The 19426-nt window shown below is 41.7% G+C and overlaps 1 protein-coding gene across 1 annotated transcript in view; it reads right to left on the bottom strand.

Annotated features, from left to right (window-relative positions):
* CLTC (clathrin heavy chain) overlaps positions 1-13623 on the bottom strand; it is a 53481-nt gene extending 39858 nt beyond the window's left edge. Inside the window, exon 1 of the mRNA XM_065418489.1 lies at positions 13574-13623. Coding sequence (XP_065274561.1) covers positions 13574-13615 — 42 coding nt within the window. The 5' untranslated portion in view covers positions 13616-13623. The remainder of the gene's footprint in view (positions 1-13573) is intronic.
* Positions 13624-19426: the final 5803 nt, after the last annotated feature.

Raw genomic sequence — 19426 nt, 5'->3', positions numbered from 1 at the left:
TGATGCAAGTCAACTAGTCAAGCTTTCCAGATCACCAAGGTTGTGTGTTAATCCAAAAGTGAACACTAGTTCACTCCAAAGGCTTCTCCCTCCCCACCCCCCACATTAGAAAGACATGATATAGTGTCTTGGACCTGAAGTGTTCCACATGAGCAAGGAGTATAGTGATTGAGTTGAAACATTCCACCTGAAGAGGGAGTGTCATACTCACTGCATGGATTTACCTTAGACACACGACCAAGTGCAAATACTACTGTAAAAGCCACACCTTCCTAAGTAGCCATTCACATTTACACACACATAAGATATACCACTCCCTTACTACAGGTATGTGCTAAGGTTGCAATTCATTTGTTATCTTCAATTGTCTGCAGAGCTTTTATTTGAAAAATCTTCTCTTAGGTGAAGGTTACAGGATGTTTCCTCCCATGCACCCCACACTACTCCTGAGCTAGACTACCACAACTATGGTGTTATGATCAGTAGAACAGCAGCACTCATACTCTGAGCATTGCAATTGCTTGCAACATGAACAAGAACTTTGTTATGGTACTTGCCTAAAGCACTTCCCAGATAGTGAACATGATTACTTTTGGGAACTTGACCTGTATTTCACCTCTGCCTGAAGAGATGCACCTTTACTTCAGTAGGATTGAAAAGTGAAGATGAACAGGAATATTTTCAGGTTAATTGAAATCTGAGATTAGACAAATGCACTGCTGTTCACATCTACCAAATGTAGACGTCAAGCTTCACTGCATTTAATTCAATTAAAGTCAGACATGTCTTTCTGCACTGGTCTTAAGGTTACCCATGTCTGGATAGACTATGGCCCTAAACTCAAAAAAGTTTACTTGTTTTTAAATTCTGAGTTACTCTATTTGTAATGGTTAAGTCTTGACAGATGGTAGTCAGTCATCCCAGTGAAGTCGGGGCTTAACCACCACAATATCCAGGCAGATTTACCTTAAATAATCATGGCCAAACTGTACCATCTGCCAGAAGTAGTGCTTCATGTACTAGTGTCTTCGATGCTGGTGCTACAAGATACGAGTGTTATCAGATTGCATTTAGGTTGGTTAACAGCAGACATAAGTAGCAATTTAACTTTGTCACGCTGGAGCCTAGTTACGTTGGTTTAGAACTGGAATCTTTGAAGTTCAGCTATTACACAAAACTTGTCCAAGCTTTAGATGTTCACCATGGCAGCTCAGAGAGTAACTAGTTTGATTCTATTGGCATTTTCCCATAGATCATGACGAGGAACATTCAAGCTGTGATGGTGAATGCATCTAAACAATGAAGGTTCATTGACAGACTAGTATGTTAGGGTCATCCCTAGCCAGCTTTCAGCCTATGCCGTACTTCTGTATGGTCAACATGGAATTCCAGCTACTCTAATTCTACAAGTGATGAATATGAGGGGAAGAAAAGCCAGCTTTGCCTAGGTCTGCCTAACCAATAGTAGTTAGGGACTAACTTTACAGCCTTCAGAACATTCCTATATGTCCCAGTATCAACAAACTCATGTAGGCCAGGTAGGACACTTGTTTCCATAAGAATTGTAGTGGAATAGTAAATGTTAGAGATCTTAATATTGCTATAGAGCAGTAGAACTTATTGGTAGATGGCAAAGCCAAAGGCACCCTTTCAAATGCTTTAAAGGTAGGTCTTCATTACCAGCCAGATTGGAGGGCAGCGATCGATCCAGTGGGGATTGATTTATTGTGTCTAGTCTAGATGCGATAAAATCGATGCCCGAGCACTCTCCTGTTGACTCCTGTACTCCAGCTCAGCGAGGCGCACAGGCAGTCTCAATGGGGGAGCGGCAGCAGTCAACACTGCAGTGAAGACCACAGTAAGTCAATCTAAGTTCATCAACTTCAGCTGTTATTCACATCGATCTAAGTTACACAACTTCAGCTATTTCCCTCCCCCCTCAGTGTAGACCTGGGGTAAGTAAAAACTAAAAATTGAAATATGCTAACTGCATGCTATTGTGAGAGTCTAAACCAGGGGTCAGCAACCTTTCAGAAGTGGTGTGCCGAGTCTTCATTTATTCACTCTGTTTTAAGGTTTCGCGTGCCAGTAATGCATTTTAATGTTTTTAGAAGGCCACTTTCTAGGAGTCTAATATATAACTAAACTATTGTTGTATGTAAAGTAAATAAGGTTTTTAAAATGTTTAACAAGCTTCATTTAAAAATTAAATTAAAATGCAGAGCCCCCCAGACCAGGCCAGGACCCAGGCAGTGTGAGTGCCACTGAAAAAATCAGCTCGCATACCACCTTTGGCACGTGTGCCATAGATTGCCTACCCCTGGTCTAAACCCAACAACCTCCCTTAAATTTACTAAGCACTGGTGTACTTGTCTAGGCAGAAGACAACTAGTCTACAATTAAAAAGAGAGAGACAGGTGAATTTGAAGACGGGAAGGAGTTAGATTTGCTTGGCTCTGCTCTAATAAAATGCTGAGGTAAAGAGGTTATTTAACATGGGCTAGTGTTTGTGGTCCTTGCAGTAGTAGTTTTTTGGAGTTTGCTCCATGTACAGTGAACCATTATGGAAGTTTAAAGGTAACCCAGGAATGAGAAATTTGACGTATGCCCTTTTTGTCTTTGATGTAGAAAGGGCTTGGTTTGTTTTTTTTCCCCTAAAGATTCTCCTGCTTGGTTTTACATGGGGAATTTGGGTCATCTACATTTTTTCCTAAAAGACAAAAACTGGAGGAGCAAGGACCATAAACATACCTGCAAGTGAAACCTGAGAGGAAATGTAATTTGTGTTATCTTAAAGGAGGTTCTTGTTTTATTAAAAAAATTAAAAATTCATGTTCCTAACATCCCTGGCAATTCAACTAAGTAAAGGGATCTCTGGCAAAGCAGGACTTAATAAAAAGTGTGAAGTTTTAAACAAAAAAAGTGCTTTTGCCTTTCAACCTTTATGAAGCCTGCAGAGGACAGAAAGATACACAAACTATTTTTCTCCTCCACCCTTGCTCTATATCACCTTTAAGCAGGGCCCCATTTAGACTGCAATGGAGGAATTTGCTGCAGAATTGTTTTCTAGCATCTCAGCTTTCATTTTAAAAATTATCTAGCCCTTATTGTTGCAGAAAACCTTGGTAAGCTTGAGCCAAATGTAAACCAATGCACATTCAAAGAGCCTGAAAAACAATGGCCAAGAGATATGGCTTGCTCCAGTCAGTTCACTCCGGGCCTTCTGAACTCCATGGCTGCAACACCGTGGAATTTAACATTCTACCAGTCTCAAGTGAATTCAGTATATTTTGCAGGAAAATTTGTTAACTCGCTATGGTTAGGCATCCATAATTGTTTTCATGTCCCCCCACAAACGGGAATTGGTTGACTTCCAGTGCCTATTCCCTTCATTGTTCTGTAGACTTAGGTCAACTGAGCCCCATAGTGTAGATCTGTCCTAAATAATGTAGCTGGAGTCGACGTAACTTGGGTCAACCTTTTGCGGTGTCTACACTGCGCTGGGTCGACAGGAGAGTTTCTCTCCCATCAGCTTACCTCATGCTTCTCATTCTGATGGAGTACCGGAGTCGACAGGAGAGCGATCGGTGGGTCTTCATGAGACCTGCTAAAATCAACCCCCAGTGGATCAATTAACAGGCGTCTAACCCCCAGTAAGTGGACAAGCCCTTAGTAGTGGGGGAGAGTGAGATTGAGTCCAGCTTGCAACCAGTGAACAGGAAGAGCCAGAAGTTCATAAGGCCTAGCAAGCTGAGGAGATGGACTGATGAAGCAGATTACAAGCTTCCCTAGTACATTGTGTGTAGGCAGACTATTCTTAGCTGGACCAACACAACTATCAACCCCATAGAGGTAGGCCTGCTTTCTAGATTTAAAAAGATTTTTTTAGGCTAATCGGGTACCAAGTGAGCTCACCACATTAAAAGCCTTCATAAGCTGACCCCAGTTTGCTTGGCAATGCCAGCTTGAAACTTCCTCCAACTTCTGCTCTAAGTTCAGAGACAAAGTGGGTGAGAGAATCTTATTGGACCAACTTCTGTTGGTGAGAGACAAGCTTTCAAGGCACAGAGCTCTTCACAGACCTGAAGAAGAGCTCTGAGAGACTCAAAAGCTTGTCTCTCACCAACAGAAGTTGGTCCAATAAGAGATTTTACTTCACCCACTTTGTCTCTAAACTGCTAAACCTCTTCAAAACATGCAGTCACACAACTTCTCATACACATGTTACTGCCTACATTGAGTCATTAAGATTTAATCTTATGTGGGCTGGGACAAATTTTAATTATCACTACAAGATGACCCAAGAGAAAATCCTATTTTAAAAAGGAACAACTATGATGCAAAAATGATTACGCCAGCCTTGGTCTGGTGGTTGATTTTAAAGTTGAATTTGGGGGCAGATTAGGAACCTTTTCTTCACACTTTAGTTCAGCACAACACAAGTTATTAACACAATGTGAAAAGGAGGTGGACATAAAGAGTGAATGGATCTCTGGTCCTGTCTTCACATATAGCGCTGCAGTTGTGCTGCTATAGATGAAGATGCTACTACATCAATGAGAGAGCTTCTCCCATCAGCATAGTTAATCCACTCAAGAGGTGGTAGCAATGTTGACGGGAGAATCTCTACACTGTGTGTGGGGGGGGGGGGGGGGAAGGGTGTCAGTTATACGGATATAGGTCTGTAGTGTAGTTTGCAGTAAGACCCCTGAGAGTCTTCTCTAGTCCCCATTTAAAAACTGGGACCTCCAGGGCAGAGTATCTAGCTATTGACCAGTCACAAGCATCTTCAGTTATTTATGACAGAAGCTGCAATCTTATGATTAAGAGTACCAACTTCATTATTAAAGTGAGAAGTCAGAACTTTTCTTTCTTCAAGAAAGTTTCCAATTCAGTCTACCTTGGAACTTAACATGGATGCCCATGCTAGTGGGTGCTAAGTGCCTATCCAAATTAGGAGGGACACACATGAGAAAAGATGGTTGAGGTAATATCTTTTATGGGGACCAGCTTCCGTTGGTGAAAGACAAGCTTTTAAGCTTACATAGAGCTCTTCTTCAGGTATACACATGGTGCTTTCTAGTAGGGAAAACTTATTTCAGTCCTACTTTCCATGAAGTTAGACCCCTGCTGGTGACTAACATTAAAACTGTAACCTGCAACAAGATACACTTGTTCAATTAATTATTGAATATCCCTAGAAGCAATTTTCCTGGTTTTTAAAAATACCTGTCAAATCTACACTGAAACTTAACCCACTATTGTTATAAGCAACTCTGGAGATTACTGTTATCAAATGAGAAAGTTCACTTTGTGCAGATTCAGGGTCATTGCCCATTTGTCAGCAGGTAAATTCAGAGGCTGAGACAATATTTGAAGTTATCTTGAAAAATACTAAACTTAATGTGAAGGTAATATCCCACCAGAGGGAAGGGAGAATTACACTACACTGGAAAACTCAAATCTGTTGCATTTGTTTTGTAGCTTCCAGGGGAAGAATTAGGAAAAGAATGAAGGTTAGCCTAATTTAGTCATTACATAGTCACTTCAGAAACTAAATAGGGGGATGTGAAAAATTACTTCACAGCTTAAATTTTACAGGACATCTTGCCAACTCTGAAAGTATAACCAATGATTATTTCATAAAGTAGTTATAGAAACAAAGCATCACAAAGTTATAATGCTGCTTCATAAAGTTCTGGCAAGAGCAACTGCTGTTCTGCATCCAGTCTGAAGCTAAGTTCAAGTTTTTAAAAACAGAACTGAAGGTTGGAGAGTTCAGATAAATTGCATGGTGTACCTAAAGCAATTAATTTTAGATTATGGCTTCATCTGAATGCACTATTGTAAGAGTAACAGCCATGGTAAGTGAAAGCTATTCAGTAGTAATAAGTATGACAGCCTTTACTGTGATGGACAGTGCAAGTATCTTGAATAGTTTACCACACACACAAAAATACCCCTAATTTATTAGAACAAATGTATGAAACCTGATGAAAAAAATGTGCTGACAGCAGTAACTGTTGCATCCTTCCTGAAAAGTATGCTTTCTTATGACAGAATTTGCTGAGCTTTCATCAAGCTTTCCCTGCTCCCCAGGGCATAAAAATGCTGAGAATGCAGTATTTCCTAGCTTCAACACTGAACAACAGGATATAAGCCATTGTTCTTACAGCTGACAGAAATCCCCCTCACCCCCCAAAAAACTGGTTTATCTACAGGACTAGGAAGCCAAACAGCCCTGTGAACTGAAAGATTTGTAATCTTTGGGGGGGGGGGGAAGAGAGCAACAACAATCACAGAATTTTAGAAGTTTTAAGAGCACTCTCAGAAAACTTGCTAACAGCTGAAGCTTCCTTGTGCTAGGATATCTATGATCTGTCTCAGCAAATCAGAAAGGACTGTTATCAGACCACAAAACTAATTTAATTACGTATCAGGACTCAAGTAACTCATCCAAATTCCAAGTTAATATGTTGGTAGGCTGCATTAGCTAAAAAGCTAAATATTTAAAGTGTTATTTCCAAGATTCCAACAGTGTAGAGACAGTTGTGAAGTAACCATTTACATGGCTCAGCTCTATCCTTGTCACTTTCAAGGCTCCCCTAAGCCCCTTCCTTAAGTTCATACAGCTACAGTACAAGCTTGAGATCCCAAATAAGATGGCAAAACAGGAAATTCAAAGTCAAGATCTAGCTCATGCTACTATAGCAATTGTTATTGCTCCACTCCTACAGCACCATCTCTCAATATAATAATAATTAATGGAGATACCCTATCTCCTAGAACTGGAAGGGACCTTGAAAGGTCATCGAGTCCAGCCCCCTGCCTTCACTAGCAGGACCAAGTACTGATTTTTCCCCAGATCCCTAAGTGGCCCCCTCAAGGATTGAACTCACAACCCTGGGTTTAGCAGGCCAATGCTCAAACCACTGAGCTATCCCTCCCCCCAAGGCAACATATGCAAGGCAACAGTGAGAACAGAAGATGGCATTTCAGCTGGAGCTTATCCAGCTTGTTTTAGTACATACAGAGGGTATAGGTCATTTGAAACTCACATAGGCACACTGAGAACAAGTTTAGCCCTCTACCACTATTGCTCAACTTTCCATCTGAAAAACTCCACACTGAACTGTAGGCTTCCTTCCCAGCTGCATTGCTAGACATTCACCTATTTAGAACAAGCACAGTTTTGCTACATTACTCTATTATAAGGCAGTCTACAATATTTTGGAGACTAAGCTATACAAAGGTTTTGGCAACTTTCAAAATGTTGCTTTAATTGACATTAATGGGTAACGCAATACCGTTACACCAGAAACATGCAAGCACTTAGGCTCTAGTTTTTGGTGCTTAATTCATCTACTTATAAATCCACATGCTAAAGTAATGAAAGCATGTGGGGGGGGAGAAGAGAGGGAAAATCATCCCCCATTATTCAATAGTGGTGTAAAATGCTCTTCCCAAATAAGTCAATATTCATACTTGTCCAATGTTACTTAGAGGTAACCTACAAAGCTTTGAGTGATTCTGAAAACAAAGTATTATGGTGCTTAAAAGTGAAGAGCAAGTTCACATCTGGGTAGAGTTCACCACAAGTTCTAATTATGCTTAAATTAAAGAAAAAACCCCCACCCACAACCTTAGTTTCAGCCCCAATTTTCAGTTTTGTAGCAAACAACCTGACAGCAGTAATATACAATACAGTGTCCTCAGTCAGTTACATTACTTGAAAATAATGCTCTATAGTTGGACCAATTCGCTTAAAGACTCAGTAAATAAAGATGAAAAGTAAACTTGTTAAAATAGTATCTGTTAACTGCAATTCTCTTCAGGCCAGTAGTTCTGAATGATCTATTTAATTTTTTTTTTTTTTTTTTTTTTTTTTTTTTTAAACACACACACACCAATCCTCCAAGTAATTTAATCTTTAATACTGGTATTAATAACAGTCAAAGTGTTGAGTACTATTTTATCCCAGCATGTCCTTTACATTACTAACCCAATATCTAGAAGAGGAACATGCATTAAGAAAGGTCTAATTATTTCACTTTCCTTTGTAGACAGCACATTTTAGTCAATAACTGAAACCAATCACAGTTCCTCTATGAATGGTAACAAGGGCACATGTCATTTAAGAAAGCTTTGATGAACATGTCGTCCCCCCCCCCCACCACCACCACCACACACACACACACTATTTTCTAGTTTCTGCTAAATCAGTTACAAACCTCACTGACTAATTACTTTGAGACCCACTACACTGTACTTGTTTTTACTCTGCAAATAAGATTAGGCAGAGTGTTTTGACAGTTAAATTTTAGATTAAATATTGAATGAGGTGCACAGTATATTCTGTAATAAAGTCTTAGAAATATAAAGCCTTGCTCCTACAGCTATTCATCTTGAGACACTGGGAGAGGTAGCCTGTTGGTATATAGTAGAGCCATGCTAATCTACATAGTCACCAACATAAGTCAGAAGTAATACTGCAAGAAGCTTATTTTAAATAGTGTACAAATAATTTACACTTACATCATAATGCAATTTGATCATTGGTTTTACTACTGATAAATCTCAGGGTCATTTAAAGCCCAACTCCTATTTAATTGTCTCTGGTTGCTAATCCATTGGCATAGCTAGAAAACAAAATTATACTTTCAGAACATGCTTCAATGAATTGCCAGACACTGCCAGTGTGCACGTGTTTGACAGTACCAAAGTACCTAGACCAATGACCACAGCATTCTGTTACTTAATTTTGGGGTTTTTTCCCCCAGAGTTCAGGAGTTGAATGTTGTCAGATAATAAAGTTCTACCAGAAGACAAAGGTGTAAGTCCCTTGCACAGAAGTATTTCTGAAAACTATTTTTATCTAAAATACTCTAAAGAGCACATACGAATTTAGGCTGTGCACTTCAAATGCTCATTAAGCCATTTATTTCAGCTCACAGGTCACAGCACTGTAGTCCTAAAGGAGACTGCAACAAACAAAACAAACAAAAAAATCGCTCCCAGTAATACAAGTAGCCACTGATGTGAACATTTGGTAATTCACAGTGAGCTGTTATTCTGACAGTCTCCTCTGGGAGGAAATGACCCCCAAATACCACAAGCCTTTATAAGATGTATTAAAGCAATGCTGCTAGTACACCTACTGCTGTGGAGTTCACTAGATTACTACTACATATCCAGGCTAGGGAAGGGAGGCATTAATATTAGTCATTCCACATTGGGTGCTAGTACTAGCACCCAGATTTTCAGGAGCACTCAGTATTTTGAGGGCTGAACTCTTGAAAGATCTGGCCCTAGAGGTCTATCAAATTGCTTGTTCAATCCTATTCACAGAAGTTCTAACAGCAAACGCAATTTTTAAAAATCTAATCTAAAAAAGATTTTAATCTAAAATCAGTAAGACAGCTTGATGGGTAGGAAAGAGGATTTGAATAGTTTCAACAGGGCAGAAATACAGGATGTTCAATTGAAAGCCTTAGGATTTCTACTGACTTTCAGTATTACTCATTGAATCTCTTCAAATATGTATGTCATAAAGTATAACATGTATACACAGTGTGTTAGTTCATTTGTAAAGAACATACTATACATTTACCCCACTACTGTGGGGGGCCATTTGATAGCTGTCCATTAGAGCTCCAGGAACAGGGCTAAGTGGAGTCCTGATGCATACTGAACTCAGAATCACATGCATCCAACAAAGTGAGTGTTCACCCATACGTCTGTTAGTCTATAAGGTGCCACAGGACTGTCGCTTTTTTACAGATCCAGACTAACATGGCTACCCCTCTGATACTTGAACTCAGAATGTTTCACTTGGTTGGTTTCTACACTTGAACATTTTCTGCATGCAAGATATAGGCTAGTGAAACAACTCCTATGCATTAGGAGACCCATGAAATTAACTTAATGCTTGCCATCTGTATATCCAATCTCTCAAGGAAGAACTGTTAAGCCAATCCATTTTTGCATCCATAATGAAGGCTTCAGTTTGAACTATAATATGTACTCCCAGAAAGTCAGTTATAATGCATTAATCACAATTTGATTATAGTGTCCTCCAAGTGGCTTTTGGCTTGTAAAAGATATACTCCTTTCACAATGGACTGCCTCAGAAGGAATCAATGGCCTTGTCCCATCCACACCAGCTAATCAGATATGCCAGCTGAGGCAGCCATCTTAATTTTCAGAAAATGCTCATTCTCCTTGGAGAATCAGAATCTCAGTGTATGGGGATACTGGCTACTGACTAAATGATGATTAGGTTTTACCTGAACATTTATCATACTGATCTTTAGACATGTCTGAAGCTACTTGCTACTTCTGAATTGGATGGTGGTTGTTCTATCCAGATCCATGGTGCCAGCCACCATAAAGGCAAGCATGCTATACATTTTAAAGCTTTACAAGTGCATTTTGCTAGTCTATTACCAGAGCCATATTACCAAAGGTTGTTCCCAGGCACATGCTTCCCACTGTATCCTAACCAGAAAGATTTCTCCCTCCTCCCCTCCCCCAAATATTTTTAGATCAATTGGCTTTTGAACATAACATTTTGGATTCATAAAGTTGATTTTTCAAATGAATAAAAGTATCTTAGTATGTGAAATATGACACTTCGAGACTGTACCCCACCAAAACTGCTTGAAGGTCATACCTGGTAATGTGTGGAGCAACTTTACTTAATTCAAGAAGTTTTGTTTCTAGAGTTTGCTAACAGTACAAAAAAAAAATAAACAGGTTTCAGGAGTTCCCTCTGATGTTTTGGCTCCTATTGCAAAGTTTATTGGTTAAGTGTAGAATAAGAAACCCCCGCAATATAAGCACAATACAGGGCAACTCAACTAAGTTTTGGGAAGAATTTTTAGACTGATCAATAACGTTTGAAGTTTGGGAATGAGAAAGTTAAACAGCTACAGGAAACCATTTAATAGTATCTCAGAAAGATGATACACAAGAAGCCTTGTGTACCCAGATACTATGGCTAGCTATTCAACTGAATGCACAAGTGCAGTTTGCAAGTATAACTGTAGAAGCTATATATTTAAGGATAGGGATCAATTTTTGGACTGATCAGTTCAGCTCTAGAGTAGCATACTGGCATGAAACCCAGTTAAGAGTTCTTAACATGAGCAGGTAGGTTTCATTTGTCACTATAGTGTGACGGTGGGTCTCATGCATAGTTTGCATCTTAAATAATGTATTATAGATCCATTTTCTACAATAGCTTAATACAGGCTGATCTACCTGGCACATAAGAAGTTATTTCAACTTGTTTTTTTCCCACAATCCTTACTACATATTGAGTTTGAAGCAATCCAGTCATTTACAGTGACATTTTTGCCTTTAATTAGAAAAGCAATTCCATTGGTCAAAGAGTATTTTAAAATAATTGTAGTGTAAAATTAAGATGCACACTCAATGATTTAAGTGCTAACTTGACTTAAGCCCTGTGCAAACTCATGGACTAAGTTATTTTTATAGTCTATGGAAAAAAACATCAGAAAAAGTAGTTCTCAGCTGGTTCACTTGGAATTTGAGTGCACTTTGTCTACTCAGTTTCCCCATTTGTTTTTCTTGCTGTGTAAGAGATCACTTTCAGAGAGTGAAACTGACTGTAAAACCTCAGATTAGAGGGACCTGGGGACAATTCTTAAGCTGATAGGGCTTCAGTTGCCAGTGTTCCTTTGAAAAGGTAACTAGACATGAAACAAATGTAGTCAGTTCTAGGTTTGACTGAGCCATACTATTTTTTTAAGCAACTGAATCTTTCCATATCCTCAACTTGCATGTGCTGACTTAGAAGTTTCCTTCCATTTAAGGAACAGCCAAATTATGAGGAAGACCCCCCACACACACACACAAAAACTTCACAAGGCTTCAGAAAGCTAATAATATAGTGCCAGGGTGCCAGCTCAGTTATTGCTAAGAGACAAAGACCACCATACAAGGCAAATCTGAGAAATATTTTGTTGAACAGTATAATTTTGTGCAGTCTCCTTCACAAGTTCTTTGGCATGAAGACAAATCACTGCATGACAAAGCTTGGGGTGCAGTCAGCCTTCCATTACAACAGGATTCCCCTAGACCCCTCCCTACATTTGTTACTCCCAAACGTGTTTTGTTTTAAAATTGTTAGATCTTAGTGTTTCAGTACCAGGGCATATGCTAAACTTCAGTTCATTAGGCTACATAATGTGCTATGTATAGCACATAATCTCTGAAGAATATTAAGGCTATTCTGTTCTTTAAGAGACCCTTTAACCTAGAGAGGTTACTTTTTAGTACACTCAAGTTACTGCTTATCAGACAGAAATCCACATGTAAAGTTACTTTTATCAGAGACCATTTGACATTACACTAACAGGGAGGAAAAAACCTGTAGCTTGTGCATTTATTGGCCTACGCTGCCACAGCTATATACTGCTGTAACTTCCATGGTATTGCTAATTGCATGGTTCTTCCTGGCACAACGTTAGAAGCTAGTTCTCTGCAAGGAAATGAGATTAATCCACTACTGCAGTAAGTGAGATTACACCTTACACAACCATTAACATCACCACTATAGAAAGATAACATTGGCATCCATATCTCACATCTAAATAGACAGTAACACAAAGTTAATTTGTATTATGTCATCCATTTTGTAAAGCTCCTGCAAAACAAAGTTTAGCAGTTTCACTTGGTTTTAACCCAGAGAAAGACTTGCTCCTAATATGGAAAGAGGAACTAAGGCACAGAGGGATCTTCTCAGTTTACCCCTCCCACGACACTGCACCGCCCAGCAGGTGCTACTGTAGGCCTAGGCCCAGACCCAGCCTCGCCCACACAACAGGTTGAAGTACACTACTGTACTTCACATAGAGAAAAGGAGACACTAGAACAGAATCACAGTAAGGAGAAAACCAACTGCTCTGTTTCCATGGGATCTTTAAGCACATGCTGGACCTTGGACTTTAATCAGGCATTTATATTTTTATGGCACTAAAACATGTACCACCTTTAAGAAAATAAAAGGCAATAAGGGCCTGAGAGAAACACCCTAGTTGAGAGAGATCTGACCACCGGCAGCTAACAGACTGTTTAGAGGTTGGGACAAACTAACGAGGGATAAGGGAAGATTCAGCATCCCTGTGTGCCACTAAAGCCATTCCCCGGGCCAGTGGGGAGTCAAGGCAGCTGTGTAGTAGTCAGGGCCGGCATCCCCACCACTAACACGCTCCAGGGAAAGGTGCCCTCTGGAGCACCAGGGTGGCTGGTGCAAAAGGAGGATGGACTGAGGCAGAGGCTGGGTGAGCAGTGCCCATCGCTCGACAGCCCTCCCACGCTCCTCCCGCTGCAGGTGCGCCTGGAAGCGGAGGGAGAGCTGGAGCCGGCAGGCGGGGGCCACAGCCCGACAGCGCACTCCTCCCCTGACAGGAGCAGAGCGGAAGGCCAAGCCCTACGGACAGGGCAGCTCCCGGCGCCCGAAGGTAAGATCTGAGCCATGGGGGTGCCCGTAACCCCCACAGGCGGGCTCCCCTCAGCGCCCCCCCACCCCAAACCCCGTCCCCCCTACCTGGAGATGCTCCTGGAAACGGATGGGCAGAATTTGGGCCATGGCGGCAGCGGCGGCTGGTGGGGGCTCCAGCCCGAGACCGGACCGGGGAGTCTCCTCAGGGGTTCCGGGGGTGAAGGGAGGCCGGGGCGCAGCACCGCAATGGCGGAATGGGCCAGGAAGAGAGAGAGAGCCGTTCGATCCGGAAACGGCTCCTGCTGGCGGAGCGATACACGAACTGAAGGAGCAGCCGCCTCCTCACCTGCCGGGACCCCGCATTAACAGCGCCGGCCAGGCGGAAGAATCCAGAGGACGGCGGTGAAGAGGTTACGGAGTATCCAATGGGAACGGCGGAGGGATCCCCTACCGGAAGGGACTATTTTAGGACTCATCACTCTTCCCTCCCCCGGCCTTTTTTTTTCTGCCACATCATGCGACTGGGGTGCGGATGCGTCATTTCCGTTCCGCGCTCCAAGGCGGGCGCCGTGGTCACGTGATGGGGGAGCCACTGGGCAAGGTGACCATCCCGCTGGGGTGCCACCGTCACATCTCAGCCCTCAGTGACCGTACCGCCGCCACCCATGAGCGCCTACCTACGGGAAGCGCTGTGGTCTAGGCGTCAGCGTACTGAGCCTGTGAACTAGGGCGCGGGGTTCGAATCCCGGATCTGCTACTAGCCTAACTATCTGTGACCTTGGACCATCTCCTATAAGGGGGTTTTGATGAGCGGGGCCTCGTCGGTCTTTGGCAAAGCCCCAGGTCTGTGGGAGGGTCCTCGAAACCCATAAGAGCCTTATTAACACCAGCACTTAAGGGGCAGCCTGCTCTCATGTAATCACCCCCCTGTATAGTGTGTTCATCTATTTATTTATTCTTCGGTGTAGGAAGGGCATCATATACACACCTGAACAAAGCATGAAGCCACATCAAATTCAATGCTAAAACAGGACATCCTACATGGTGCAAAACCCTGTACTATTGCCAACTATTATTCAAAACTCATGAGTCAGGCCCCAAATCATAAGAGGCTGAATTATTTTTTTTTTTTAATAATACATTTGGGATTCTTTTTATTTGTTGATTTTTAACATTTAGGATTCATATTTTTAAAGCTTGTTATCAGTCAGAGAGTTAGCAATTTACTTTTTTTTTTAAATGGAAGAGATTCTCACATAATCACACATCTCCATAAAAAACACCAAATGTCACACAAGTTGGCAATAGTGACGGAAGAGTTACCATACTCGCTAGCCCCGTATCCTGTCTCAAACAGTGACAAGTAGCAGAACTTCAGGGGAGTGTACAATACAGTGCAATTTTTGAGAGACCCACCTGTTTTCCCTTCCTGACTTCTCACAGTCAGAGGTTTAAGGTCACCCCGGGCATGGTGTTCCATACCAGACCATCTTGGCTAATAGCCATTGGTGAATCTATCCTCCATGAACTTACCTAGTTCTTCTTTGAATCCAGTTATACTTTTGCACATCACAAGGCAACGAGTTCCAGAGGTTAATTGTGCATTATGTGAAAAAGTACTTCCTCTTGTTTGTATTAAACATGCTGCCTATTAATTTCATTGGGTGACCCCTTGCTTTTTGTATTGTGGGAAAGGATGAACAAAGACTTCCTTGTTCATTTTGTCCACACCATTCATGATTTTATAAACTTTATCATATCCCCCCTGCATCGTCTTTTTTCTAAGGGCTGGTCTACACTAACCCCCCCACTTCGGACTAAGGTACGCAAATTCAGCTACGTTAATAACGTAGCTGAATTCGAAGTACCTTAGTCCGAAGTTACCGCGGTCCAGACGCGGCAGGAAGGCTCCCCCGTCGATGCTGCGTACTCCGCTCGCCGAGCTGGAGTACCAGCGTCGAAGGCGAGCACTTCCGGGATCGATCCGGGGCACTTCCGGGATCGATCCGGGATCGATTTATCGCGTCTTAACCAGACGCAATAAATCGAACTCAGAAAATCGATTGCTTACATCCGGACCCGGATGTAAGTGAAGACGTACCCTAAGATGAATAGCCCTACTCTTTTTAGTCTCTCCTCATGTAGAAACTGTTCTATACCCTTGATCATCTTTGTTGCCTTTCTCTGTAGTTTTTCCCATATCAGTCCAGAATTCAACCCTTCCCATCCTGACCCTTCAGGCAAAGGTCAATCAGGATTTAAAAGTGAGATTATACATCATGTTCTTCAGGTCAACAAACTGCCTGAGGTTGGCTCCCTTTAAAAAAAATTAGGAAATCATACACATAAAAACAAGCATAAAAGAGCAAATTAATTCCTGGTGTAACTCTAATGCAGCCAGTGGCGATAGCAAAGAGGAACTAGGCCCAGATACTTAGGCGGCCAGACCCTTCAATGTAACCAACTATTGTGATTTTCTCATGAGACTTGCGATATTTAATATTTTTACTAACGTTACAGCTCATGGAGTCATGTAATTACATAAAAATCTCAGGTTTTTCTTTTTCTTTAATTTAAATTTCCAGACCTCATGGTTGCAGAAAAAAATCGTGAAAATATTAATCCTAGAGGCTCAAATCCAGAAGGCAAATTTAAAAGAAAAACACTTTTAAAAATCTTATTTTAAATCAATCTCCAATTTTTAATGAGGGCTGGCTCATAATTTTTGAACATTTGGAGTTGATAATAACGAACCCTGCATTGTTATGAGATTTAGCTAATGAATGAGTGTAAAGCACTTTAAGATCCTTGGGCAATTGCCAGCGCTACACATACACAAAGTGTTAGTATTATTTATTGTTTCTTGAAAGCCTTACCAATATGAATAATTGGACACTGGGTACATTGTACTAACCCAATAGCAACTTCCCCGTCCAAAAATCAGAGTTAGCCCTAGCCCTTGTGCAGCCCTACACGAAAAGAAACGTGAGGTACCAACTAGTACCCTTCATAAGAGCAGCCATACTGGGTCAGACCAAAGGTCCATCTAGCCCAGTATCCTGTCTTCCAACAGTGGCCAATGCCAGGGGCCCAGAGGGAATGAACAGAACAGGTAATCATCAAGTGATCCATCCCCTATCACCCATTCATTGATGGACCTATCCTCCATTAACTTATATAGTTATTTTTTAAATCCTGTTATAGTCTTGGCCTTCACAACATCCTCTGGCAAGGAGTTCCACAGGTTGACTGTGTTGTGTGAAAAATTACATTATTTTGTTTTAAACCTGCTGCCTATTCATTTCATTTGGTGACCCCTAGTTCTTGTGTTATGAGAAGGAGTAAATAAGACTTCCTTATTTACTTTATCCACACCAGTCATGATTTTATAGACCTCCATCATATCCCCCCAAGCTGAAAAGTCCCAATCTTATTAATCAATCCTCATATGGAAGCCAGTCCATACCCCTAATAATTTTTGTTGCCCTTTTCTGAACCTTTTCCAAATCCAGTATATGTTTTATTAAGATGGGGTAACCACATCTGTACGCAGTATTCAAGATGTAGGCATACCATAGGTTTATATAGAGGCAATATGATATTTTCTGTCTTATCTATCCCTTTCTTAATGATTCCTAACATTGTTTGCTTTTTTGACTGCCACTGCATATTGAGTGGATGTTTTCAGAGAACTATTCACAATGACTCCAAGATCTCTTTCTTGAGTGGTAATAGCTAATTTAGACCGCATCATTTTATATGTATAGTTAGGATTATGTTTTCCAATGTGCATTACTTTGTATTTATCAACATTGAATTTCATCTGCCATTTTATTGGCCAGTCATCCGGTTTTGTGAGATCCTTGTGTAGCTCTTCGCAGTCTGCTTGGGACTTAACTATCTTGAATGGTTTTGTGGCATCTGCAAATTTTTCCACCTCATTGTTTACCTCTTTTTCTAGATCATTTATGAATATGTTGAATAGGACTGGTCCCAGTACAGATCCCTTAAGGGACACCACTATTTACCATTTACACATGATAATTCACAACTACTTTTTTCTATCTCCTGCAAACTCCTCAGACTACGGCAACCCCACTTCAACACTTTGTGAGGCCCCCTGACCTCTGGCAACACCCCTCCCCTCCCAAATATGGATGTCAGCATAAGGTGGTTGCGGAAGAAATAATGCCTACTGAAAGAGTGAGCTAGACACCACAACAAGGAAAGTTGATTGCTATTAACTATACTGTACGTTGGTGGCAGGTGAGGGATCTGGGTAAATGCTATGAGCAGAGGTTTGCACTATGGGCTAGATTCACAAAGGTACTTATTCATTGAAATACCTACCTCTTAGGGGTCCTGCTGCCTAGTGGAATTCAGTCCTGAGTTAGGCACACAGGCTCTCCTTGTATTGTATGGAAAGAATTAGGCACCTAAGAAAGTGAGTCCCAGAAGCCAGCAAGCTGAGCAAGGAGCCGCCTACACTAGCCAGAAGTGAAATGCAGAGGAAAGGGGTGGAGTTTAGGCCAAGATCCTCAAAGCCATGTAGGCACCTAACTCCCATTGATCTAGGTCTTAGGCACCTTACTGAGGGGCTGAAGGAAGGTGCCTCCCTCTGCTTAGGATTCTCAGCCGTGAAACCTCTTCTGGAGATAAAAACAAGAAGGAGTTCGGTGGCACCTTAAAGACTAACAGATTTATTTGGGCATAAGCTTTCGTGGGTAAAAAAAAACTCACTTCAGATGCATCTGAAGAAGTGAGTTTTTTTACCCACGAAAGCTTATGCCCAAATAAATCTGTTAGTCTTTAAGGTGCCACCGGACTCCTTCTTGTTTTTGTGGATACAGACTAACACAGCTACCCCCTGATACTTCTGGAGATAGGGGCTTGAGCCAGGTCATCCCTTTTTCATTAAAAGCTAATAGCTAGGTGGTTAGGACACTCGCCTGGGAGGTAGGAGACCCAGACTCAAATCCCCATTCTACCCAAGGTAGAGCAGAAACTTGAACTTGCATGTCCCATATCCTGGAGAGTGCCCTAACTGCCAGACTATTAGGTATTATGGGATAAGACTCTTTGAATCTCTATGCTTAAAGTTGTTCCACTTTATATAAATAATTAAATGCCTATTGGTCCAGAAAAAGAGACTGATACTGTAACCCAGTGGCCACGCCCCACCAGGGATGTGGAAGACTTGAGTTCAAAGCCCCATGCCTAAGCAGGCAGAGTAGGGATTCAAACCTACATATGCCACATCCTAGGTGTGTGCCCTAACTAACAGGCTATGGGGTATTCCCTGAACACCCACACACCAACTGCCTCTTGTGCAGGACCCAACCCTGTAGGTGTGCTCTGAGCATGTCTATGGGTTTGGGACCTGCTGCCAAGATAGGTAGGGGAACAACCAGTTTTAGAATCCCACTTTGTGGCCACAGGGTCTTTAGCTTGTGCTAGGCTCCAAGCAGCTAGTTAGTTGTAGAGTGGCGTCAGGACTCAGCCAGCTTTATACCTGCCCATCAGTAGAGACTTTGGTACCTAGGTGGTTAGACAGCAGTTGCACAGTGGTTTTAAGAATCTAAGTGGTGCCTAAATGTTGGACTTCAATAGCTTCATGAATCTGGCCCTATGGGACTGCGTAGGTGGCACAAGCCTACAACCATCAATACCCAATGATCTTAATCTAAAAATTACAAGTTGTTGAGCATGTCATCAACTCCCTGTGAGGTCAATGGAGATTGACAGCACTCATCAAGCCCCAGGAAGTACTTGCAGAAATAGGTACAGAACACTACTGTTATGAGCTGCATGAAACATTGTTAGGGGTTGAGTTAAAACCTCATTGAAATTGGGTGAGAACACACCATTCAATAAATCTGTCAAGCTGAGTTAATCAGAAGCCCCTCACCTCAGACAAAAGGCAGTTGGCTAGGACTGGCTGGGCAAGCCTGGAGGGCT

This window comes from Emys orbicularis, chromosome 17 (genome assembly GCF_028017835.1).
Source record: "Emys orbicularis isolate rEmyOrb1 chromosome 17, rEmyOrb1.hap1, whole genome shotgun sequence".
Taxonomy (NCBI): domain Eukaryota; kingdom Metazoa; phylum Chordata; order Testudines; family Emydidae; genus Emys; species Emys orbicularis.
The sequence above is the reverse complement of the archived record's forward strand: the minus strand, read 5'-3'. Positions and strand labels throughout refer to the sequence as shown.